At 37.9% G+C, this 22,082-nt stretch overlaps 1 protein-coding gene across 2 annotated transcripts in view; it reads left to right on the forward strand.

Annotated features, from left to right (window-relative positions):
* LOC145782095 (protein FAM184A-like) overlaps positions 1–19,178 on the forward strand; it is a 28,259-nt gene extending 9,081 nt beyond the window's left edge. Inside the window, exons 8-20 of one of the 2 annotated variants that reach the window (XM_082593835.1) lie at positions 1,011–1,171; positions 3,332–3,454; positions 3,751–3,901; positions 4,121–4,261; positions 4,707–4,810; positions 5,069–5,190; positions 5,590–5,738; positions 6,450–6,567; positions 7,191–7,383; positions 7,938–8,055; positions 8,436–8,549; positions 8,811–9,010; positions 17,676–19,178. In XM_082593835.1, the coding sequence (XP_082449961.1) occupies positions 1,011–1,171; positions 3,332–3,454; positions 3,751–3,901; positions 4,121–4,261; positions 4,707–4,810; positions 5,069–5,190; positions 5,590–5,738; positions 6,450–6,567; positions 7,191–7,383; positions 7,938–8,055; positions 8,436–8,549; positions 8,811–9,010; positions 17,676–18,144 (2,163 nt within the window). In that variant the 3' untranslated portion in view covers positions 18,145–19,178. The remainder of the gene's footprint in view (positions 1–1,010; positions 1,172–3,331; positions 3,455–3,750; positions 3,902–4,120; positions 4,262–4,706; positions 4,811–5,068; positions 5,191–5,589; positions 5,739–6,449; positions 6,568–7,190; positions 7,384–7,937; positions 8,056–8,435; positions 8,550–8,810; positions 9,011–17,675) is intronic. The other variant, XM_082593837.1, reaches the window with a different exon arrangement.
* The last annotated feature ends 2,904 nt before the right edge of the window (positions 19,179–22,082 follow it).

Genomic DNA, 22,082 nt, shown 5'->3' on the forward strand with positions numbered 1-22,082 from the left:
GCCAGTTAACCCTGCGTACTGTTACTAATCACTTGAAATGTAGCACAAGGCAATGCGGTATTTCATTACCATTGTATTGCACAGTCTGCACTCAGCCAAAAAAACAATTTGTTGCACAGCACTAAACGTCTAAAGATGTTGATTCAATGTAACGCAAATAATTTTATTACCGGTAATCGAGTAAACCAATAAGTTTGTTTTGCAAAGCTATATATTTCTTTGCATTTAGACATCATCATTTAGACAGCCATTTAATATTTTTGGCTTAAGATCGAACAAAAATTGTAGAATTTTTTAACGAAAAAGTGTTTCCCAAACGAGAAGTGAATATGAATTTGTTGATTTTTATCATGGGCGTAGTTGACAGATTGACGCATTTGAGAAATATGCATCGCTTCAATGAATGTCCTATCCCGGTTTTTGGTTTGATTCTCTTAATTTTCTGTCTCAATTCAATCCTTTTAATCCTCGTGCAGAAATTCAATCATAGGTTAAGTGATATTTTGTTTCCAAAACTAAAAAAAAGAAGTTCAACTTTTGTATTTGCTGCTGTGTATTTTTTTTCGATTGAAACAAGTGATGGGGATGTTAAAAGTGAGTTTTTATTTCAATGAGCTTGATTTCAGCATATTCTAACTTGACATTTGCATCCAATTTATCTGTGATTCACAGAATGCTATTGATAGGACACGTTGGATGTTGGAACATAAGAAAAATAAAGAATGAAGCAAATAGTTTGTTGTAAATAAGTTGAAAGCATGAGCAAAATATGCAGTTTTGGGTTGTTGTTTTATGGATGAATTTTTTTTGTATGAAAAGATTTCGTGTATGCAGAGCCTAATTTTGATGAAGACTCCAGCAGACAGCAGCCAAGTTTAACGTCTGTCTTCACAAGTTAGAGCGTTACGCATCGTGTTCTACAAAGATGAGCGGTGTAATTTTCCGCCGTTTGCTTTTTTGTTTGTTGTTTAAATATTTAAAAACATAATTGGCTGTTTTCTTCATCTTAGGTCAACAGGTTATCTTCATTGATTGAGCAGCACGAAAGTGGCTTGGGCGACGCCAGTACTCACATCAATGCTTTGAAGTCACGCATCAGTGAACTCGAAAATGACGTCATGGCCAATGAAACGAAATGCAGAACGTCAGAAGCAACAATTGTTGAACTGAGGTATTTTTTGCTTTAATTTAAATTTTTATTTGCGACCGAATTCCAGACATACCGCAAGCAGTAAGCATCACACACCTTAAAACAGTTGATGTAGTAATAGAAAAATTTGATAATTGTACTAGCGGAAAGGCTGATGACTGATGAGACAAAAACAATTAATGTTCCTGTTCTCAACTGCGGCGGCGACTTCAGCTCCGTAATACCCGATCATAAAGTGTGGGATTGTTTTTGACAAAACGCTTTCTTCAGACTATGATTTGAATCAGTATGTTTTATACGTGGCTTGGTTTTATACAACAATAAACACACAGGTCGGGTAATTGAAAAATAAATAAACTCTCGCAATTCACTTCCGGGTATGCCACAATAAGTTATTTGTACCCTCCCTTCAAGCTTCTAGCAGCCAGCAACCCAAGCAACTCTGGTATGTAGCATTAAGGGTCTTTCTGAAGGATTTTTCGATTTGCCACAAGTTCAACTTCTTGCTAGAGGTAGATTGTGAAAAAGAAAAAAATACAATTCGTTTCTTGTAAAAAAGATATACTGGCATACGGTATTGTATTGTGAGCAAGATCGACAAGACTAGAATAACACAATCTGGCATTGTTTTCTTGATCCATTCATTCACAGTCAACCGGTTATTTGTGAGTTGTATCATATTTCCAGCCTTCTGCTACTCTGCTGTCAAATCTATGTTCAGTGGTCGAATCAAAATACTTGATTTAGAATAGGGACATCTGGTGACGTCATTGTATGTGATTTTAATTTGCGTCATGGTTCACTGAGCATCAAGATGTGTACTTTTTGCTTTTGTGCTTCACCGATCTTTCAACGCTATTATTTTTTGTTACAATCCATCGTTCATTTACGTTTATTTAACATACAAACAGAAAAAATTGTTTAGTTAGTCTCATAGTTGGTCTTGTTATTGAGTTATATTAGACTGCAACGGGAAAGTTTCTAGAATCTGGATACAAAATCTACGATAACATTACTACAACGTTCCATAACATCGAACAAACAACGCAGTAGCATATTGATATATTTGGGAATAGCTTGCGGTGTGAAACTCCAGTTGTGTGTCAAGTAGACTTCGAGGGTTCCACTGCTGTTTTGCTGTTGCTTGCGTTGAGAACACTTTGGTTCGCTTTACGTTTTCTAAACGTACGATCACGTCCAAGTGACGTCCAGATTAAATCATTCAACGTAGCCAAAAGAATAACATACACTCATGGAAATATAAACTCAATGTTTATAAGCAAGATTAAAAATTTGATATAAACTAGAACACATCGCCTAAAAAATACATTTTTGGACATTAAAAATAATGTGGTGTATTCTGAGTGTTTGTCATATGAGCTGTTCTCATAGGCGTATCGGTATTTCTTAAGTGGTGGTGTGTGTATTATCTGAACTAAGCATCTGTGAATTTTAACGCAACGATAACTTCAATTCTGCAGTATATCATTTTCATGTTGATTTACATTTTTACAACATGGTGCTTTTGTAGCTTATTAAATAAATTTTTATTTCAAGCACAAGCTTTTAGGTCCTTCTAGAAATTGCTTCCTGGAAATTCTTGATTTAAAAAAAATCAATGTTGTTAAAGACTATCTTGCAGAAAGTCCTACATCCTAGCTTGCAAAACTGGTTATTTTTCCATTGATTTAACGTTTAAACATACTAAATCAATGTAAAAAAATGTTTTGTTTGCTGTGATATCCTGGGTCGAAAGGCCACTAATGCACTTCTAATTAATTGCTGTGAAGTCGTAACTTCTAACTCTGAAGATCAATTTTTCAACGTTTTTCAACATCGTTGTGATGACAACATTGATTGGGTAATTCCCAAATGCAAACCTAGCCAATAAACATGTCCTTTTTACAATGGTTGATTCAACATGCGCAAAGGTTAAATCACTGTGAAGCGACTCCCAATAAAATACGTCATTATTACATTGATTATTACATACATTACAGTCATTACTACATACGCCATTATTACGTACATTACAGACAGTAAAATACGTTATTATTACATTGATTCAACGTCGGCTGGCGACGTTAAATCAATGACCGATTTTGCTGTCTGGGATGTTTTTGTTAGCTCTACTTCTTTTTCTTCTTAGCTCACTAAAAACGCTTCAATCTTGTTTCTCAGAGGAGAACTGACTCAGGAAACAAATTCCCACCAACAACTTGTTCACAAACTGAACACTGAACATCAGGTGGCAATAGAGAAGGCCATGAAGGATGCAGACAGAAAGTGGGAGGAAGAAATGAGGTATTTTCGAAAATCAAACGTGCCTTTTAGTTACTTGTGAGTTTTTGAGCTGTGTATGAAACCAACAACGACTTAAATTTTATTCGAAAAGCTTTTTCTATAGTTTTAAAAAAAGTTATGAAATTTAATGCCAAATTGGAGAGACGTAAAAATTTAAATCGCTTTGATAACTTGGTATTTTCGATGATGTATTTTCTCCCCAAGCTTTTTTAGTTGTGATGTGAGTATTATACTTTTAATCGAATTACCTCAACTTTGCACAAAAATCCTTACACCAATCCTCCTTCGTTCCGCAGAGCCAAGCTGGAGGAGCTTCGGATGCGGTTGACCGAGCAACATGCTGAAGATCGCCGCAATGTGCTCCATGATCTTGATGTGATGAAGACTCGCGAGATAGAAGCATCCAAAGTCGGCTGGGAGGAGCAGATCAAGATGCTAACTAATCAAGTTGGTTATGATTCAGTTATGCTTGGTTATCGAACAGTGGATTAAGTTATGCTTGGTTATCGAACAGTGGATTAAGTTATGCTTGGTTATCGAACAGTGGAGAAACAGTTCAGAAACTCATGTTTTTGGAGTACGGTTTGTTTAACTTAAAATTTTACGTTTTGTTTCGTTGACGTTGCGTGACGTTTTGAACAAGTATTCAAATCTTGTTTGTTGCAGATGTCGGAAATGAGAAACTCATTCGAAATGGAACGTCGGGATTTTGAGCGGAAGTTAGAAGCGGATCGATCCGATTTGACGGAAACGGAGCGGAGATTACGACACGAAGCAATACAGGCGGAAAACGAATACACGATGAAAGTAAAAACTTTAGTGAAAACTTTTGAATTTTTAACAACCTTGCGACAGCGATTGTGGATTTATGCAGCGCTGTCATGCCAAAGCTTCATATTTGTTTTTTGAGAAGCAACCTTAATTTTGCTACTGTTCTCATCATCCTGTTGCTGGGTTTTCGTGCTGCGATACTGCGCTAAAGATTTCCCTGGAAAAATAATTATAAAATCTTAGAAACTGGTTCATTGTTGCAAATCTCTAACAATTGCATTGTTTGTAAAGAATTTTTTCGATGTTGAAGCATCTGTCGTTTGTGTGACCTCTAATCATGTGATTCCTAACCTCTAATCACGACAACGATAAATCATATGATAGTTCCAAGTTTATGATATGATAGTTCCAAGTTTTTTGCATCTTTTCTCGTACTAATCATTGTGGAATGAAAGGTTGATAAGAATTTATTGATTTTCAGATAAAACACTTAAAAGAGTCCCACGAGATGGCGCTAGTGGCGATGGAACAACGCAAAGAAGAGGAGCTGAAATCCCTTGAGAACCAACTGCACTCAAAACACAGGTTTGTACTCTGCGCACGTCACAATTGCGCAGAGAAATTGTAACTTTGTGAAACAGCTCGATTGTCAAATTGTTGAGGAAATTTGGAAGCTACTCTTGGTATTTCACGAGACGTTTCGAATGAGAAAGCCTATTCTTTGATAATTTTTGATCGCGAATGTGCATTTCGCAACAGTGTGCCTCTGTATGATGTTGATTGAATTTTGAGCATTTTTTTTTATAGAAAGTAATATTGTCATTATGACGTCATCATTTTCAGAGAAGCGATGCACTCCCAAATGCGGGCACAACAAATATCGCTGGAAGGTGTCAAAGACAAGATGAAGCGTGAAAAACAAGAAGAAATGGAAAGAAAGGAGGCGGAATTTGAACAAGACCTTGGTAAGTATTCACTGTGACTCTGAAAAGTACGTGGCCAAGTAGTGAAATCACCTGCATAACGCCCTTAAAGGACGTCGTAGTTGCTCGAGAGCAGGCGGTTGTGTCCTTCCTAAAATCTTAGCCAGTGAATAAACAGTCTTTTGCTACTCAAGGCTGTCTATTATATTGCATCTGTAATTGTAATTACATTGTACTTTATTGTGTCGAGATGGATAAAGTCTAGATGTACATAGTTTAAAGCTGTGTCTGTTGTCTAGTTGCCAGCGATTGCACGTCATGATGGGTACGTCATTCAGTGTAATCGCTCAACGTAATTGCTCCTACGTTTAACGTCCGATCAACGATCAACATTAGTTTAAATTTTGCCGCTGGAAACTTGAAGTTTCGATTTCTTTACAGAGGAACTTCGCAGTGAGTTATCCCACCAGCAGGCTGCTAGTGTTGAGGAGATGACCCGGCACTACGAAGGTCAACTCGCTGCAGCGAAACAAGAATTGGACCAATCACAGGAGGTGAAGCGGAGAAACGAAGAGCGACTCAATCAGAAAGTAAGTTGTATCAAAAGCACAGGTTGAAAATTAAATAGACTTTTAATTCAGTTTTTAAAATAAACATAGTAGGCTATTGAGGACGAAACATCATAGAGACATAGGATATAGTCGTCTCTCAGAAAACTGTCGTTTTTTTCTTAAGCCCTTGAATGTCCTTGAGAGTTGAATAAACGGCTTTCAGTGTTTATACTTAGTATAATAGAGAATCGAAAACAATGAATGAAACTATTTTTTGTTCGTTAAGCCTTTTATTTCCCCATTCTTATCAAGAAGCATCTATTGGCTGTTGACTGACAATAAATTAATTTGAAAACTTTGAAACTAGAACGATTTTTGCAATGTCGCATTAATACATTTTTTTTTAGTTATTTAGTTTAACTTTGTACTTTTCTGCAGAAAAATCGTATTGTATTATTTCAGTGGTCAAACATATCCTAACCAGCAAGCAAATCAGTCCTTTTTTAATGTAAATTAGCGTCTTCAGACGTTGAATCAATGTAAAATGGAGTGATTTACTAGCTGGGTAGCTCGTGCATTTCTGACCTTGGTTTCAACAACTTTTACACACGAGTCACTTTCTAACTTATCGTATTCCAACCAGCAACGTGGTAACTGGTTATGCTTTTGCATCGATTCGACGTGAAATAGACGTTAAATGGATATTTGTTTCTAAGCTTGAGTTAATCATTTAATCAATGCTTTTTTCAGTTATGTGACTTCGAAACTGATTTGAGGCTCTCAACTTCAGAGATGAATAAACTTAGAGACAAAGTCACAGAACAGAATGAGATGTTGTCCGCACTAAACAGAGAGTTGGATAAGAAAGGTAATTCGTTCTTAATACCTTATCCCATCTCAATTTTTGCCTAAAATTTTCGTCAGTAATTTGTAAAGTGATGTTAGAACGATGTTGATGTCATTTATATTTTAAGGATACTTAATTCTTTATTTTCTAAGATTAAACACATCTTTTGATCACAATAGCTTTCCAGGCTCTGAAAGTGCGAACTGTATTTCTAATCTTCACAATCTCTAGAAATGTTCTGAATGAAAATACTGAAAGTTTTTTCGCACAATGTGTTTGGTACAATGTGTTTGGCACAATGTGTTTGGCACAATGTGTTTCGGCACAATGTGTTTGGCACAATGTGTTTGGCACAATGTGTTTAGCACAAGGTGTTTGGCACAAACTGTTTGACACAATGTACGCAGGAACATTCACTGTCACCAACATTTTGAGTAAGAGGCTGTTCAAATACAGTAGAATATGAGGCTGTCGTGTGGGAAGATCACGTTCCCAATTGTGGTATTGCGTGACACAGACTGTACAAAATATTTATGGTGGGTGAAGAAAAGCACAAAAATAGCTGTTTTTAGTTAATCCCATCTCACAGACGGCTTTCAGGAAGCTCAAACACATTTAGTAGTTTACGACTTTCTATTGCTCAGGTCAAGAAATACTTCGTATTCGAAGCGAGGCCAACGTCGAATTACGTCATAGAGAAGAAGAAATGACTAGAAAATTTCAGTCTAAACAGGATAAATACGAAGCGGATTTCATCCGACGCAAGCATGGCATGGTTTACGAATTCAATAAAGCCACTGAAGCTCTCAAGGACAAAATATCATCTCTACAAATCGCGTAAGCATTCTTTTTATATTTGCCTGATCAAAAATTGTAGCTTGTGTTTTGCTTACAGAAATTTTTGTGAAATGCCTGTTTAGCTTGAAAGTTTAATTTGAAACAGTTTTAAAAAAAGTTTGGCAGCTATTTTTACTGCTTTAAATTTAATAAATTGTTTACGTTTTTGGTGGTAGCGATCAATTTTTCTAGTATATTTTTGCTTTTTGTGCACAAGAAAAATTCAATTAGTAAAATATGATTGAAAAGTGAAAGTACAAAAGTAGTGCTCCGGCAGCAGTCGAATTAATTGAGGTGTTGTTTGTAGTTTTATCTTGTTATCTTAATGTTTTCCATACAATGTCAGCTCACAATCTTGAAAATGTACAGCATCAAAAACAAACATATTTAAACCTGCTGTTGAGAATTGTTGTTTAATGTGCAAACCATGTCGTCCCAAACAGCAAGTCAGTCGTTTTTTACATTGATTCAACGTCTGCAGACGTTGAATCAAAGTAAAAATCGACTGATTTGCTGTCTGGAATAACTCTAACAGCCGCCTTTGTGTTGCACAGTCTAGAGGAGGCAAATGAAATGTATGAACGAAGAGAGAGCCGACCCGAAGACTTGGATGTTATCAATCAACTCAAATCTTTGGTGAGGGACAGAGAGGAACAGATCCAAAAACTCGTGGTGAGTCTCATCAAGTCTTTACAAGTTTTCAGAACGAAGTGTTGTTATGCATTGCTTGATTTCAAGCTGAAAAATTTAACTTTTTTTATGTGTCAAATAATATTTTCCATATTGTTTTGATCACATTATGTAATCGGCCGATTACACTTGTTCAATGCAAAAAAGTGAAATATTTTGCCTCGTGCATTTTGATCAAGCACTAGCGTAGCTAAACGTATTCTGAAGTAATAATTTTTGAAACATCTAACTTTTGTCTGGCGTACATGCCTTGATAGGCTACTTGAGCAATAAGAATGTGAATGATCAATGTCAACTTGCTAACACGTTGACGGACTCAGGTACCGTTGACCTGGTTTATTTGCTTCATTGATTTTATCCAGGACGACAAGAAATTCTTCCAAATGGAGTTGGTCAATCGTGAAACGAACTTCAACAAAGTCTTTTCATCTTCACCCAACGTTGGAGTTCTAAATCCCAGAAACAAGGTTAATAAGGTTAGATAAGTGACTTTTTGTCATCATTTAAAAATTATGACTAAATTGAAACAATGTGACCCGTTCTATCGCAATTGAATAAATGAAATTGCTGTTATTTTCGTTTTGTCGTCTTTTGTGCACTAAGCTTAGAATGCTACTTTTATGTTGCTCAAACATTTCCCGACATTGATCTAATTTAGTGACAGATTGTTGAGTTTACTTGACCGAGTTATTTTGATAATTTGATGACGATTTTATTGATTTTTTTGTTTTTTTTAGAAAAGTAAAGGGGGCAATAGCACGTCAGCCCCTCCTCGATTTTCCTCACAATTTGTTAGTGTACCAAATCTGAGCTCAATCGAGACCGCAATGAACGGTTCAAACCGGTTGGAACCGCTCAGAGCCGGTTCTAACTCACCGTCCAGTTACAACAAGCACTTGCAACCAACTCCTCCGCAACACCCTAAAAAGTTCTTGAGGTAGTGCTTGCTACGCATGACAAATATTCATCCGACCTAACAAAATGCAAAAAACTCGTGTTTTGTCTTGTCATGATGTAACCAGTTGTGTTTTGCGTTATACTTCTAATGCTTGGTCACATCGCGTTGAAATGGTCAGCGTTATTTTTGTTCAAAGAGGATACGCTGTGCTAGTCGCACTAAAGTACGATATCATTTCACAAATTTTTTAATCATTGTTTTAAAGTTTTATTGTAGGGCTCAATTGCATGAATTTACTGTGAAAACTTTCTTCCGTACTTCAAAACGTCAAGTGTTCTCAGGCATCAAAATCCGTCATTTTTACTTTGATTCAACTTCTGTAGACGTTGAATCAATGTAAAAATGATGGATTTTGCTATCTGGGTTTTTGTATTTACAAACCGTACTACCTTTCTTCAAAGAACTGCACGTAAATTGATTGTCAGAAATGCGACGACACACGTGACACTGTTTTGGTTTCAACGCTTGCTAATGCATCTTGACGTTGGTGTGAAGGATACCTGCATCTCATTTTCAATGTCAATCGTTCGATAGAGTTTGAAATGCTGAAGCAGTGTCATTACCTGTAATTGCATGTTAATAACACTGTGAAGTTGTAGGTCACTGTACTTACCCAAGCAGCAAATCAGTCATTTTTTATATTGATTTCCCGTCTGCAGACGTTGAATCAATGTAAACAAGGACTAATTAGTTGACTGGGAACGATATCAACGTCTGAAAAGCGATGGAAATAAATTGGTTCTTCAGTGCTTGAAGCTTTTCTGTTGCTCGGTTTTCCCTCACCAGTAACATTCGGTGTTATGAATGTCGCGTGACTTTGACGTTTGTACATTCTTTCGTATAAATACACTTTACCGCATGTTTGAAGCTGATTCGTTGGGGCTACGTGATCTCCTGCGATTAATTTTCTTCTTTCAAACTAACATGTTTTTTTTAAGGTGAAACTATACCCAATGTAAATCAGCTACGGCAGATCAAGACGTTCAAAAACACATTCCCAAAGTAGGAAACCGCTGACATGCTGCCTATTACTGAGTCAGCCTAACCTTTAGGATATAGGCTACAGTGTTCAAAGACAACGCAGTTGGGCGACATTTTGCTAGCCTACTGTATGGTTAAATAGTAGCCTATACAATAGGGTGTCCCACTTTTAGGCGACTTTTCAGGAAAATTAGGTTCGGGTCAAATTCTGAATGGATTTTCGTCACTGATTTCAAAAATGACGTTATTTTTTCATTATGACGTCATCTTGATGTGCCAGCTAACGGATTTTTGCTATTTTGGCCTTATCACGAATATGGCAAGAGCTAGAGACTTGGAACTTAATAATAATAATAATGTTAGTTTTTATATAGCGCTGTATCCATCGCAGAATGCGTTGCTCCTCAGCGCTTTACAAAGCAGACAGTGTCAATGCAGCCGCACAGAGGCGCAACCGAGTACATTATTCCCCGAATCCACTCCATTACTCAGTGCCAAGCAGAAATTAGATTCAGTACCATTTTTAAAAAGTCTTTGGTATGACCCGACAAGGTATCGAACCCATGCCTACCGATTCAGAGGCGGGCGCACTAACCACTAAGCCACCGAACTTGCGCCAAAATGACTGGAAGGGACGATTTCCTATTTGTTGTCAATACAATATGAAACGCTAACTGCAACAGAAATGAAGTTATTTTGAAAAAACATGTTTTTTCTCATTTTGGACAAAAATATGAGAAACACGGCAATTTTGCTACTGTGACGCTTTTATTTTGATTGTTAAGTTGCTGTGCTGCGCCACATTGTTTAACAATTAGGCTAAGTACAGTGGTAGTTAGTCTAGCATATTGTATTTTCAATTGGTTATATACCTCAGCATTGATTTTTACATGCATGTTGTAATTACTAATACTAGCTAACTTTAAACCCTTGAAAATTTCGATCAAAGATCTATCAAACAAAACCACCATTCAACAACACAACACAGTTCAATGCAAGGGCGCGGGAAGTAGGGGTGCTCAAGGGGCTGCAGCCCCCCTAGAGAAAATTCAGCTCCCCCCTGGAATTTTTATTAATTACTTCAGCCCCCCCTAGAAAATTCTGACAATTTAAGGTAGGCCTACATAACATAATTTCAGAAATTTTTTCGAACACTAATTGCTACGATGAATCGAGTTCCTGTTACGTGTCGCGCTCATCATCTGCAATAAAGAGTCGTCAATCACAGGGAGCTATACCTCTCAGTGGCGGTGCTAGCCACCTTCCCTACTAACACGGCGGTACATCGTTTATTGGACATCATTCTGCAATATTTACATTTCATGCGTAGGCTACTTCTGAACATTACAATAATACATGACATTGCTTTGTCAAGTCTGACCGACATGACAGAAGATACCGTAGTGCAGCGTTTCTTAACCTTTTCTGACTTTAGCACCCCTGTAAACAGGCCTGACCAGTCTAGCACCCCCTAACTATCATTGACATAAGACTACTACAGTACCGACCAAAAGTTTAGTACAGGACGAAATTTTAACATGTCTTCAGATCGCTGGAGATATATTTTGTAATGAAGCCTCTTGTTGTTTAACAAACTGAGCAGTTGTTTTAACGAAGTTGATTCAGGATTTGGTATTTGGCTTTCATTCACCAACAGAAATTCAATTATAACCATATGTAAGTGAATCAACTCTCTTAAAACAACAGCACCGTTTGTTAGGCGACAAAAATATACAAAATATACCGCCAGTGATCAAATAGCATGTCAAAATTTCGACGCCGCCATTAAACTTTGGCCTGCACTATTGAAAGGAAAGCGAAGTACAAATTGATCATTTTGTTTATTCTTCAAAACTACTGTCGTCATTGGTGATAAAAGAAATAGGAAAACCCGAGAATAGTAAAAGAACATGGACAAACTTAAGCATATTTAAGTTACCCAGCTGGGTATCTAGTTACACATGTATCAATGTGATTTCTGTTGTTGCTTATGTGTGACCAATTTCTCTATTCGAGGCTTCGTGTTTGTCAAAGCCACTCTCATATCGTGGAGCAACCCATGTTGAAGGCGTCTCCGGCCAATTGTTTTGATTTGGAGCATGGTGGAGAACGCCTTTTCACACAGGTAGTTAGTCGGAAATGGGACGATCAATTCCATTGCTGCTCGTGCCAATGCAGGATGTGCTGTCAACTGGTCACACCAGAAATCAGCAAGCGGAAGGACGAAAGTTTGTCCCACAACTCTGATTCACCTGCATGTCAATCATAGCTCCTCCTTTAGTCTATTAGCCTATAATCACTCATGTCTGCCAAGAAGGCTGCTGTATCCACTCTGGATACTTTGCCATGGTGGTTTCTAGAAGCGAGAGGTGAGCAACAATATTACAACAAAACACCCACCAGATAAGTTCGCACAATCTACTCAGGATCAATTTGAGTATTTGACTGGGAGATGACTACAATGACAGAAAATCATGTAGGCTACTTCGAAACAGCAATCATTGATATGACAACTGTTGATACTGGCAGAATAACAAAAAAATGCAGAAAATTAAAATGTCATTTTTTGATATTATACTGCATGCATTTAGCACCCCCTACAGTCTATTCCAGCACCCCCAAGGGGTGCAAGCACCCCCGGTTAAGAAACGCTGCGTAGTGCAATGAGAGGAAACGCTCGTGCAAACATATTCGGCTTGATAAAACAAGCACGTACGACGCGGCTTTATTTTGCTATTACCTGCAGCGAGGAAGTTTTTCAGCCAGCAGAAGCCGTCGCAAGACAGCTCCAAAGATCTTTGCTTCTTCAGCTTTGGAATCAATCACCACTCTCCGCGAACGGATCAAAAATCTCAGAAAAGATGAATCCGTTTCCAGTCTTATGGAAGCAGCGAACGTCTTTGCGTCTGTCAATAACCTAAAGACGCCAAAGGATCCCCGAGTGAGAAAAACTCCAGCAAGATTTCGAAACACAGAGGAATCGGATGCTTTGTCGTCTGCGGGAGAAGGAGCATAGAAACGGCAATACATCGAAGCCCTTGATTTGGTTCAAGCTGAGCTTGATCGAAGATTCGACCAGGCGGATCTGCTTACAGCAGCCAACAGAGAGAAGGTCCTTTTGATCTATGCAAACGGTGAGGAAAGATCTGATACTGAGATCAGCTTACCCAATGCCATTAGAAAAGATAGCCTAAAAACGGAACTTAGCCTACTTTGCTCAGCGATGTTGTAAGTGGAAAAACCGCAAACTCCGTTCAAAAGGTTGCTGAGATACTATTGCAACTAAACCCCCAAACACTAAATCTTTTCAAAGAAACGCGAAAATTCGTGGAGCTCTGCTTTTGCCTCTCGGTTTCGGTTGCATCATCACAACGTTCTTTTTCTGCTCTAAGACGCCTAAAAACGTGGTTGAGAAGCTCAATGACACAAAAACGACTTACGGTAGGTCTACTCATCTTGCGTTGATGCTTGTCCACCAAAACATTTTGGACACTGTTGATGTCAAAGACTTATGACACAGTTTATAGAGAAAACACCTGAGCGAAAATCAATCTTCGGAAGCGCGTGAGAGCTCATTTCTACAAACTGTCGTTTTCATATAACTTTCTAATTTGTTCGTTTTCATTTTAATTTCCTGAACAGCTGCTTTGCTGTTTGCCGTTCTTCATTTGTTACAATTTGCAATGTGTGTGTTTTAGCGTCGTTTTTTTTGCACAGGAGGAGACCGAATGCCCAGTTGTAAATGTCCCCCCATGTAAGGGGGGTCTGGGGGGCGAAGCCCCCCAGAAGCTCACAACACTACGACAGCTTCAGCCCCCCCTAGAGAAAAATAGTTCCCGCGCCACTGGTTCAATGGGATTATTTATCACACCATACTGTGCAAAGCAGCACAAATGCGCAAGTCTGTTTTGGCCAAATCATCTTGGTCATCTCGAATCAAGCCGTTCACAACACGTTTCAGTCTGCCAATAAAGCGCTCTGTTCCTCGATTGTTGTTGTTGATCATACGCAAAAACACTGATGGAGATGAAAAACATGCATTGCGTGGAGCCATTTTACTTTCTTCGGAGAAAAAAATCACTTAAGTTGTTACGCTTCAAAAGCGTCTGCTCGATATCAACGTTTCTTGGAAAACTTTTCTGTCTTGCCGCATCAGCAGCAAAAGGCGGAGCTTCAGCGTGGAGGACTTAAACTTAAAGCAATGTTTCAGAACAGCGTTGAATACTGGTTCATCCATAGATTTATATGCAAGTAATAAATCTCTTGTAAGCAGTACCAATTGAGGCAGGCCCGCAACCAGCAAATATTTTCGGGGGGGGGGGCATTTAATTTTTATCAAAGAACAAACATTAAAATGATGCATTGTGACATTTTTATGTTAATGTCCACGCCCATTGATAGAATGTGTGGCACTACCATGCTACGGTTCAGTGGTCATAACTTATGTCAATCACGTTTTTGTTTAGTACAGCATTAAAGGAAACTAGCCTTTGTAACCTTTTCTCATTTAGCTATGACTACCCAAGGAAGAAAATTACAATATCACAGTAATGTGTTCAGTCGGTTACAAATAAAATACAACATCTGTAGGCTACGAACTGCATTGGCACGACTGGAGTCATAAATTAATCAATAACATATATTTACATCAACATAAACAAACAGATACATATGAATAAACTCAACACGGTAATTACAAATTACAATCCTGAAACATTTTGTTGGCTCAGCAAGTTTTTATGTTTGTAGGCCCAAAGAAGTTGACTTTTCTAATGTTCTTTCTGCAGAAGTAATATTGTGACTGGAAGTGTAGCCAAAATTATCAAGAGTTTGTAAATGTTTGGATAAAACTCTTTTTGGGATTCTATTGCTGACACCGCATCAATCGCACTTGCTGGCCTTTCACTTTCAAGAATTCATTTAAAATCATATTTACAAATGCCTAAACCCAACTGAGTAGCTTATTCACCACGCTATCGCAGCTGCTTTTGATCTCGAATTATTTAGTTGTTTTTAAACGCTTTTTATGGTGATGATGGATGCTGACATTATGTATACGCTAACGAAACAGATAATGAGGATGCCAGCCTAATTTATCGAACAAAATTGTTAGCATAGCTTCCAACCAGCGTAGCCTACTTTCGGTTTCGATAGTCTACACTCTACAGTACGTGCACGGACATTTTGCCGAAAGGACATTTTGCCGAAAGACATTTTGCCGAAAGACATTTTGCCGAAAGGACATTTTGCCGAAACTCATTTTGCCGACAGGACTAATTACCGAATTCTATAATTTCGCCAATTTGTCTAATCGGCATTTAGTCCTTTCGGCAATTAGTCTTTCGGCAAAATGAGTTTCGAAAAAATGTCTATTCGGCAAAATGTCCTTTCGGCAAAATGTCCTTTCGACAAAATGTCCGGGTACCCTACAGTATGGCTGTACGTGTACGACGTATAGTAGGGCCTACATTTCATACTGCATAAAACGCTTAAAAAATTTTCAAAAAATTTCGGAGGGGCAAATGCCCCCTATGCCCCCCTGGTTGCGGGCTTGAATTGAGGGACCTTCAGCAGCTGAAGGTTTAAGATGGATGACTAAAAGTGCTGGCAAATAAACACAAACAATAAAAGAAACCATACGTTGAAGTTTAGGGATATCCTGAGGCCCAACACAATACCCAAAAATCAGCAATCTTAAGTAACCACTCGCTGTTGTTATTCAACGCGCATGGGATAACCTTTCTTGACGATAAAAAAGTAGGGGTTTCAAATTTCCTGGAACATTCATCACTAAATGAACTGCCATAGCAAGAAGACACATATGGTCGCTCCGAAAAGATGAATCTTAGCTTCTTTCTTGTGCTCAGAAAACCATAAGATCTTGACTTTTAAATGATTTGCGGCTATAGCTGTCATGAAACTTTACAATATTGTCGGATTTTCAGATGTTGGGGCTTAAGTTTTGATATTTTCTTAGCCTAATTATGTTCATCAAACCACCATCTTCGTATGCATTAGGGCCTTCCACTTTGCCTTCCAAAAAGCTTTTTGCGTGTGTAAAATAAATCTCATTTACATGGAAGAGACATTCAAGAGTGTGTACCACTACTACTACCACTGTACTTAATTGCTAAACAAGGTGGAGCAACTTAACAATCAAAATAAAAGCATCATTGTAGCAAAATTGCCGTGTTTCTCATTTTTTTGTCCAAAAATGAGCAAAAACATGTTTTTTTCAAAATAACTCCTTTTCTGTTGCAGTTAGCGTTTCATATTGTATTGACAACAAATAGGAAATTGTCCCTTCCAGTCATTTTGGCACAAGTTCCAAGTCTCTAGCTCTTGCCATATTCGTGATAAGGCCAAAATAGCAAAAATCCGCTAGCTGGCACATCAAGATGACGTCATAATGAAAAAAATAACGTCATTTTTGAAATCAGTGACGAAAATCCATTCAGAATTTGACCCGAACCTAATTTTCCTGAAAAGTCGCCTAAAAGTGGGACACCCTACTACACAAGGTCGTTGAAAGAACGGATTTAACCAGGCCTGCGGAGCTCAGGAGAAAAGAAAAGCTAAATAAACTACGTCCCCCATCCTCCATATAATGTGATTTTTGGCCACGTTTATACCACCACTGACCGGCCCTCCAAAGCCACATCCGACATCACCAGTCATCTTGACAAACTAATGCTCGGACAAGCTACAGCCGACGACTGAGGAAATATCCTGCCTACGTCTTCAAAATAATGAAAGAGAAAACGACAACCACTAATCTCTAAAATAAAAACTACTGTAAGTGTCTATGAAGGATCGAGACCGCGCATTGTCATTACAAAATTTTCAATGTTAGTGGCGATATAAGTTGTTATAACGTTCTCATACCCTTGCTCTTGAAAAAAGCAGTTAATTTTCACCATTTTAGGGAAGATCCAACTGAGGTTGTTGTATATTTGAAAGCAAAACAAAGTTTCATTTCACCAAAATTTTTCGGCAAGACTTAATTTTGAAAGAGACAACCATTTAGTTTAATTGAAGAAAATGCAAAAAGTATTGTTGTATAATATGGTCTAATGTTGTTTTACCGGGTCTCCGAGAGCACTGCTGAAATTACATCATACCTTTAGCTTGTTTGACGGTTCGCTTGTCAAATGAGCAGTTAGACGATTTTCTGAGCAGACAAGATTTGTCTTGCAAAAAAGGAATTCTCGTCAAAAATTTGTAAAAATTTAGTAGGCTACTGTAGTTTTATAAAGGTGGTTGCCACTAATCCGCCGTTATAGTTCACTTGGTTAAGCTCCTAACTTCACGAATGAAGAAACTTCAAAATCAAGTGGCGCTGGTTTGACTCTCAGGGTGTGAGCTTGCGTGATGCATATCAAAGACAACTCCCAATTCAGCGTCAGTGGTTCAAAACCTCTTCAAATATGCGAAATTGTCAGGATTAAGCTCTCAAAGAAGCTTTCTCAGTTCGAGGATAAATACTCTCTTATTCGATCACCAGCCAATGCTTGTCGTGATTTACCTTTAAAAAGTATGACGCACCAACGATGCAAATTTAGTTTGAAAGTTTAACATGTATCTTACAGCTCAACGTGGTGCAGTAAGGGTTACATAAAAGCTTCATTCGCAATGCATTTTAACTGTCGTGTATTCATTTTAGAACGAAACCACATGAAAACTCTGGAAATTTTTCATCAAGTTTTGTTTCGATGATCAACAATGATATAGCACCTGATAATCTGCATTCGGACCCGAGCAAGTTTGTCAAAATGAGAACTGAACGCTTTGTGGACAGCCTTTTTGAACTAGACTCCCTTTCAGTTTTGGAAGAAAAATACGATAATGTTGTTCCAGACGGCAACACAATGGCGTTGTCAGACTTGGATATTCTTTCCCACAATGCAACGGAGGCGCTCAATAATTGCACAGAAGAATGGAAGTCGGAGAATGATTTGCCTTCAATGTTTGATGACGATTTGCTTGACAGTTTCAGTCATCATTGCAATGGAGATAGAATCCCATCGTATAGTTCGCTTCCTGGTTATTATTCGACACCAATTCAGGAAAAAAGAAATCGAAAAAATGTTGCTGCGACTGTTATGTCCGCTTTAAAAGTTAAAAGAAAATGAAAAGAAACTAAATACTTGCATGTTTTCTGTTCATTGATCTTTATTTTTGTTAAATATTCCTATCAAAAAGATGTGAGCATTCTGAGCAAGTAATAAGAGCAGGGCCTCCGAGAGAATTCAGCACTGGTCGGGAAACAATATGAAAAATGGGCCCCATAATATTTTTTAGCAAATATTGCGTTGCGTGTTCGTGTTAAGCTGAAATTAGCCTACTTTCCTCAGCATGAAAAGAACTTTATTCAATGTAAAAGTCATAATAATCACTGGATTACACTTGCAGCAAAAATGCCATTGAGGCTAACTATTTTGTCTAGAAAGCTTTGTAAACACACAATAGGCCTACAGGCAGCGAAAATAGTTCAACCAAGCATTTAATTCAGGAGTGTCCAAACTTTTTCCCACGCGAGCCAGATTTGAAGTCTTCGCTGGCCAACAGCCACAATAATTTTTCTGAAAACTGCAAGTTGAATTTATATGATTTTTGTGTGTCTGCAGGCCAAAAATAACACATTGTACAACAACAGGCGCGGCCATACAAAAACGTCTCGTGGGCCGGAGTTGGCCTGCCGGCCAGACTTTGGACATCCCTGATTTAATTCAACCTTTTCTCTCTGGACTTTTTGCAATGCAAAGTTACGAATCACACCATCAAATGATGAAATTTTGCGAGCGAATTGATGCACAACATGTATAGTTAGGCTTTTCAATCGGTTTTGAGTCATAGGCCTACTGGAGCGCAAACAATTCTTTACAAATTTCAGTAATTGCTAAAACTACGTTCTCAAAGCGCAACCGTTGGAGGTAGCTACCGGAACACAAAAAAATCATAACAAACTATTTGGAAAAACCTTTCGAAAGTTGCAATCAATGATTCTTTGTGTAGAGATTATGGGGTGGTTTGATCTGGTTTGGAGCTGAAGTTTGCTGTGTGGCTTTCTGTCAAAAGTACCAACTCATCCAAAAAGTCTTGAAAAATGTCATTGTTGTAGCCTACAAATGGTTGAAATTTGTCCCACATGCCCGCAACTGCACAACAGACATACGATGAAATTTTCATGGAACTTCAAACTCATCGACGATATGTTTGAGTTTGTTGATGCATTTGTCAATTCCAACAACTATCGAATCCTTTGCATTGTACGGTAGTCGGTAGAATACATTTCCTTCGAATGATTCGGCTAGTTAAGTGGAGTTATAAAAGCGTTCTGTCCTCAGGAAAAGAAAATCATTTCCTTTTAAATTTATAATTGCCACTGCAACTTTAGCTTGCGAGTAGGGGAAGTGTGGTACCTATGGAAGGTACCCGGTCATTTGGTCGACAGGACGTTTGGTCGACAGACATTTGGTCGACAGGACGTTTGGTCGACAGGACGTTAGGTCGACAGAACGATTTATTTTAGGGTTAGGGTTGGTTAACTAACCATAACCCTAATCTAACCCTGACTCTAACCCTAACCCTAACCCAAAAATGAATCGTTCTGTCGACCTAACGTCCTGTCGACCAAACGTCCTGTCGACCAAACGTCCTGTCGACCAAATGTCTGTCGACCAAACGACCGTGCACCCTATGGAACCCCGGGACCTATGGAACACCAGATTTGCTCCCAAACCAAAAGTGGATTTTAAACAATATTTATATTTGGAAACACCGTTTTGACATGTAAGCAGAAATCAACTTCGAAAATTCTGGAAAAGGCTGTTTTGAAAAACGCAAACGCTTTTTTATGTTTTTGAGCTTGAAAATGTACCTTTGAGGTCTAACTTTGTAAGAATTCTTCAGGAGTTTAGGGCAAGCAGGACTCTTAGCGCAGAATCTCCGATGAAACCATTTATTTAAACAGTATATAGACAAGAATGCAGCACAGTGAAGTGCATCATTTCAAACTTACAACCAGTTATCTAAGCATCTTGGCTATGTGGGACCTATGGAACACTGTTTCACATAGGTGTTCCATAGGTAAGGGGCGCTATCATTATTCTGGCTGGATTTGTCATTTAAATGGTAAAAAACTAAGAAAGAACAAATAAGAAAGAACAAATAAGCTCTGCATGCAGTCGTTGCCGAAATGTTATTGTTCAATGTGAACCCTATTACCAAAAATTTGTTAGTGGCAACACTGTTCAATATATAATGTTCGTTGCATTGTGTTTCTACTGAAAACTTCGGAATAAGGAATTCACTTTGAAAGGTGATATCTTGGAAACGCCTGCACTTCAGTAAGAAAGTTTAAATTTGGAAGGGTAGAGTTTTTAGGTTTTTAATATTTTTAGTAGCCTAACTCCTAACAAGTTTACCACGTGACTTTATTTTGTGGGTTTCATTTTTGGTTATTTTTCTGTGTATTCGTTTTTTTCGATTGGTGTTGAATGTTTTCCGTGGTGCTTTGTTAAAAATCTAGATTTTGCTTGACAATGAGCAGTGCTTTTAGCTCTAATACAATAGCGTTCCATAGGTCCCATCGGGTGTTCCATTGGTCCCATAGGGGTGGGACCAATGGAACATTTCGCAAAATTTTTGTTTTTTCTCGTAACAAACTAACCAATCAACATATTTTTATTTCGCTTTATTATAAGTTAAAACCACCCACCAGCATAATATAATCCAAAATTTAGGTTGTTTGAAGTTAAAATACAAAAGTTATGACCATTTCAAAAATAACGTTATGACCTTAGATTACATCTTCCTTTAATTTCATTAAATTCATCAGTGAATCTTGTTTAGGACCGTAATCCACATAATGCAAAGCAGTCACAAATTTAAAACTGCCAGTTGTAGGCTACTTTAGCATTGACTCAGCTTCCGATTAAGCTCTTATTGGTTCCAACTTGATGCATTTAAGAAACGTCTTTAGAGCTTCAATTGCAAAAGGGTAATATAAAGCATTGGGTTTGACTGCACCACGCCTTGATTACCCTCTCGAAGTCAGTTTTCTTTGCAAGATAATAGGACAGCTTTCTTTAGATTTTTCAGAATTTTTCCTCTGACTGGGCTATAACTGTAAAGATGCCACCATAGCTTACAAATAATCAATTACTCCAAAAATGATAAGACATTTGAACAACGCTGTCTGTAGGCAACATTATGAATTCCAACTAGATTTAAGCAACAACATCCGTAAACAAAACACTCAAATAAAGAAAGAACTCACTATCTTTTAAAATCAGATCATGAGAAGCATGACCAACAAAAGGCTACTTGACCACACGAAAACAGATGATCTTTTAGCTATGACAAAATTACATCCAATGCAGCAATAAGTTAATAAAATCAAAGGTTTTAAAACTGTTCGGCCACACTAAAAGATCACAATTCGGAATCAGCAAAGTTTGCACAGAAGGCAAAGTAGAAGGAAAAAGAAAACGTGGCAGACAACCAAAACGATGGCAAAACAATATCCAATCATGGACCGTACTCAACTTGGCGACACTGGGCGAGTTGGCTCAGAATCGCCACTCTTGGAAGCAAATAACTCATGTTGATGCGCAATCTGCTGCAGGCGGAGATGATCATGATGATCCATAAACAAAAAATAATTATACAGGATTTACTTTCTTTAATCGTGCTTGGACTGATACCTTTAACTTTCCCAGATAACTTATGTTGGATACAACATCCTATGCCTGGCCAACGCAGATTTTGAAGTTAAGGTTCAGTTGTCAAGCAAAAATAGTTCTCGCTTAGCTAAAACAGCACCAGTTTTCAAGTTGACACTATCAATACAATCGAAACCGTTCAGTGATACAGAAATCATTTCAGCTTCAGATTTTACGTCTTGAATCTATTCAACATCGCCTACCTTAACACGAAAATGATTTGTTCTTGATGAGAAGCATCGAGAGTGACATTTACAATGATTGAGAATTACTTGGAACTACGCACTTCATTTAAAAATTTGTTGATTATTTAGTTGGTGCATTTTTACTTTAGTACTAAAAAT

This window comes from Aplidium turbinatum, chromosome 13, assembly GCF_918807975.1.
Source record: "Aplidium turbinatum chromosome 13, kaAplTurb1.1, whole genome shotgun sequence".
In the NCBI taxonomy this organism is placed as follows: Eukaryota; Metazoa; Chordata; class Ascidiacea; order Aplousobranchia; family Polyclinidae; genus Aplidium; species Aplidium turbinatum.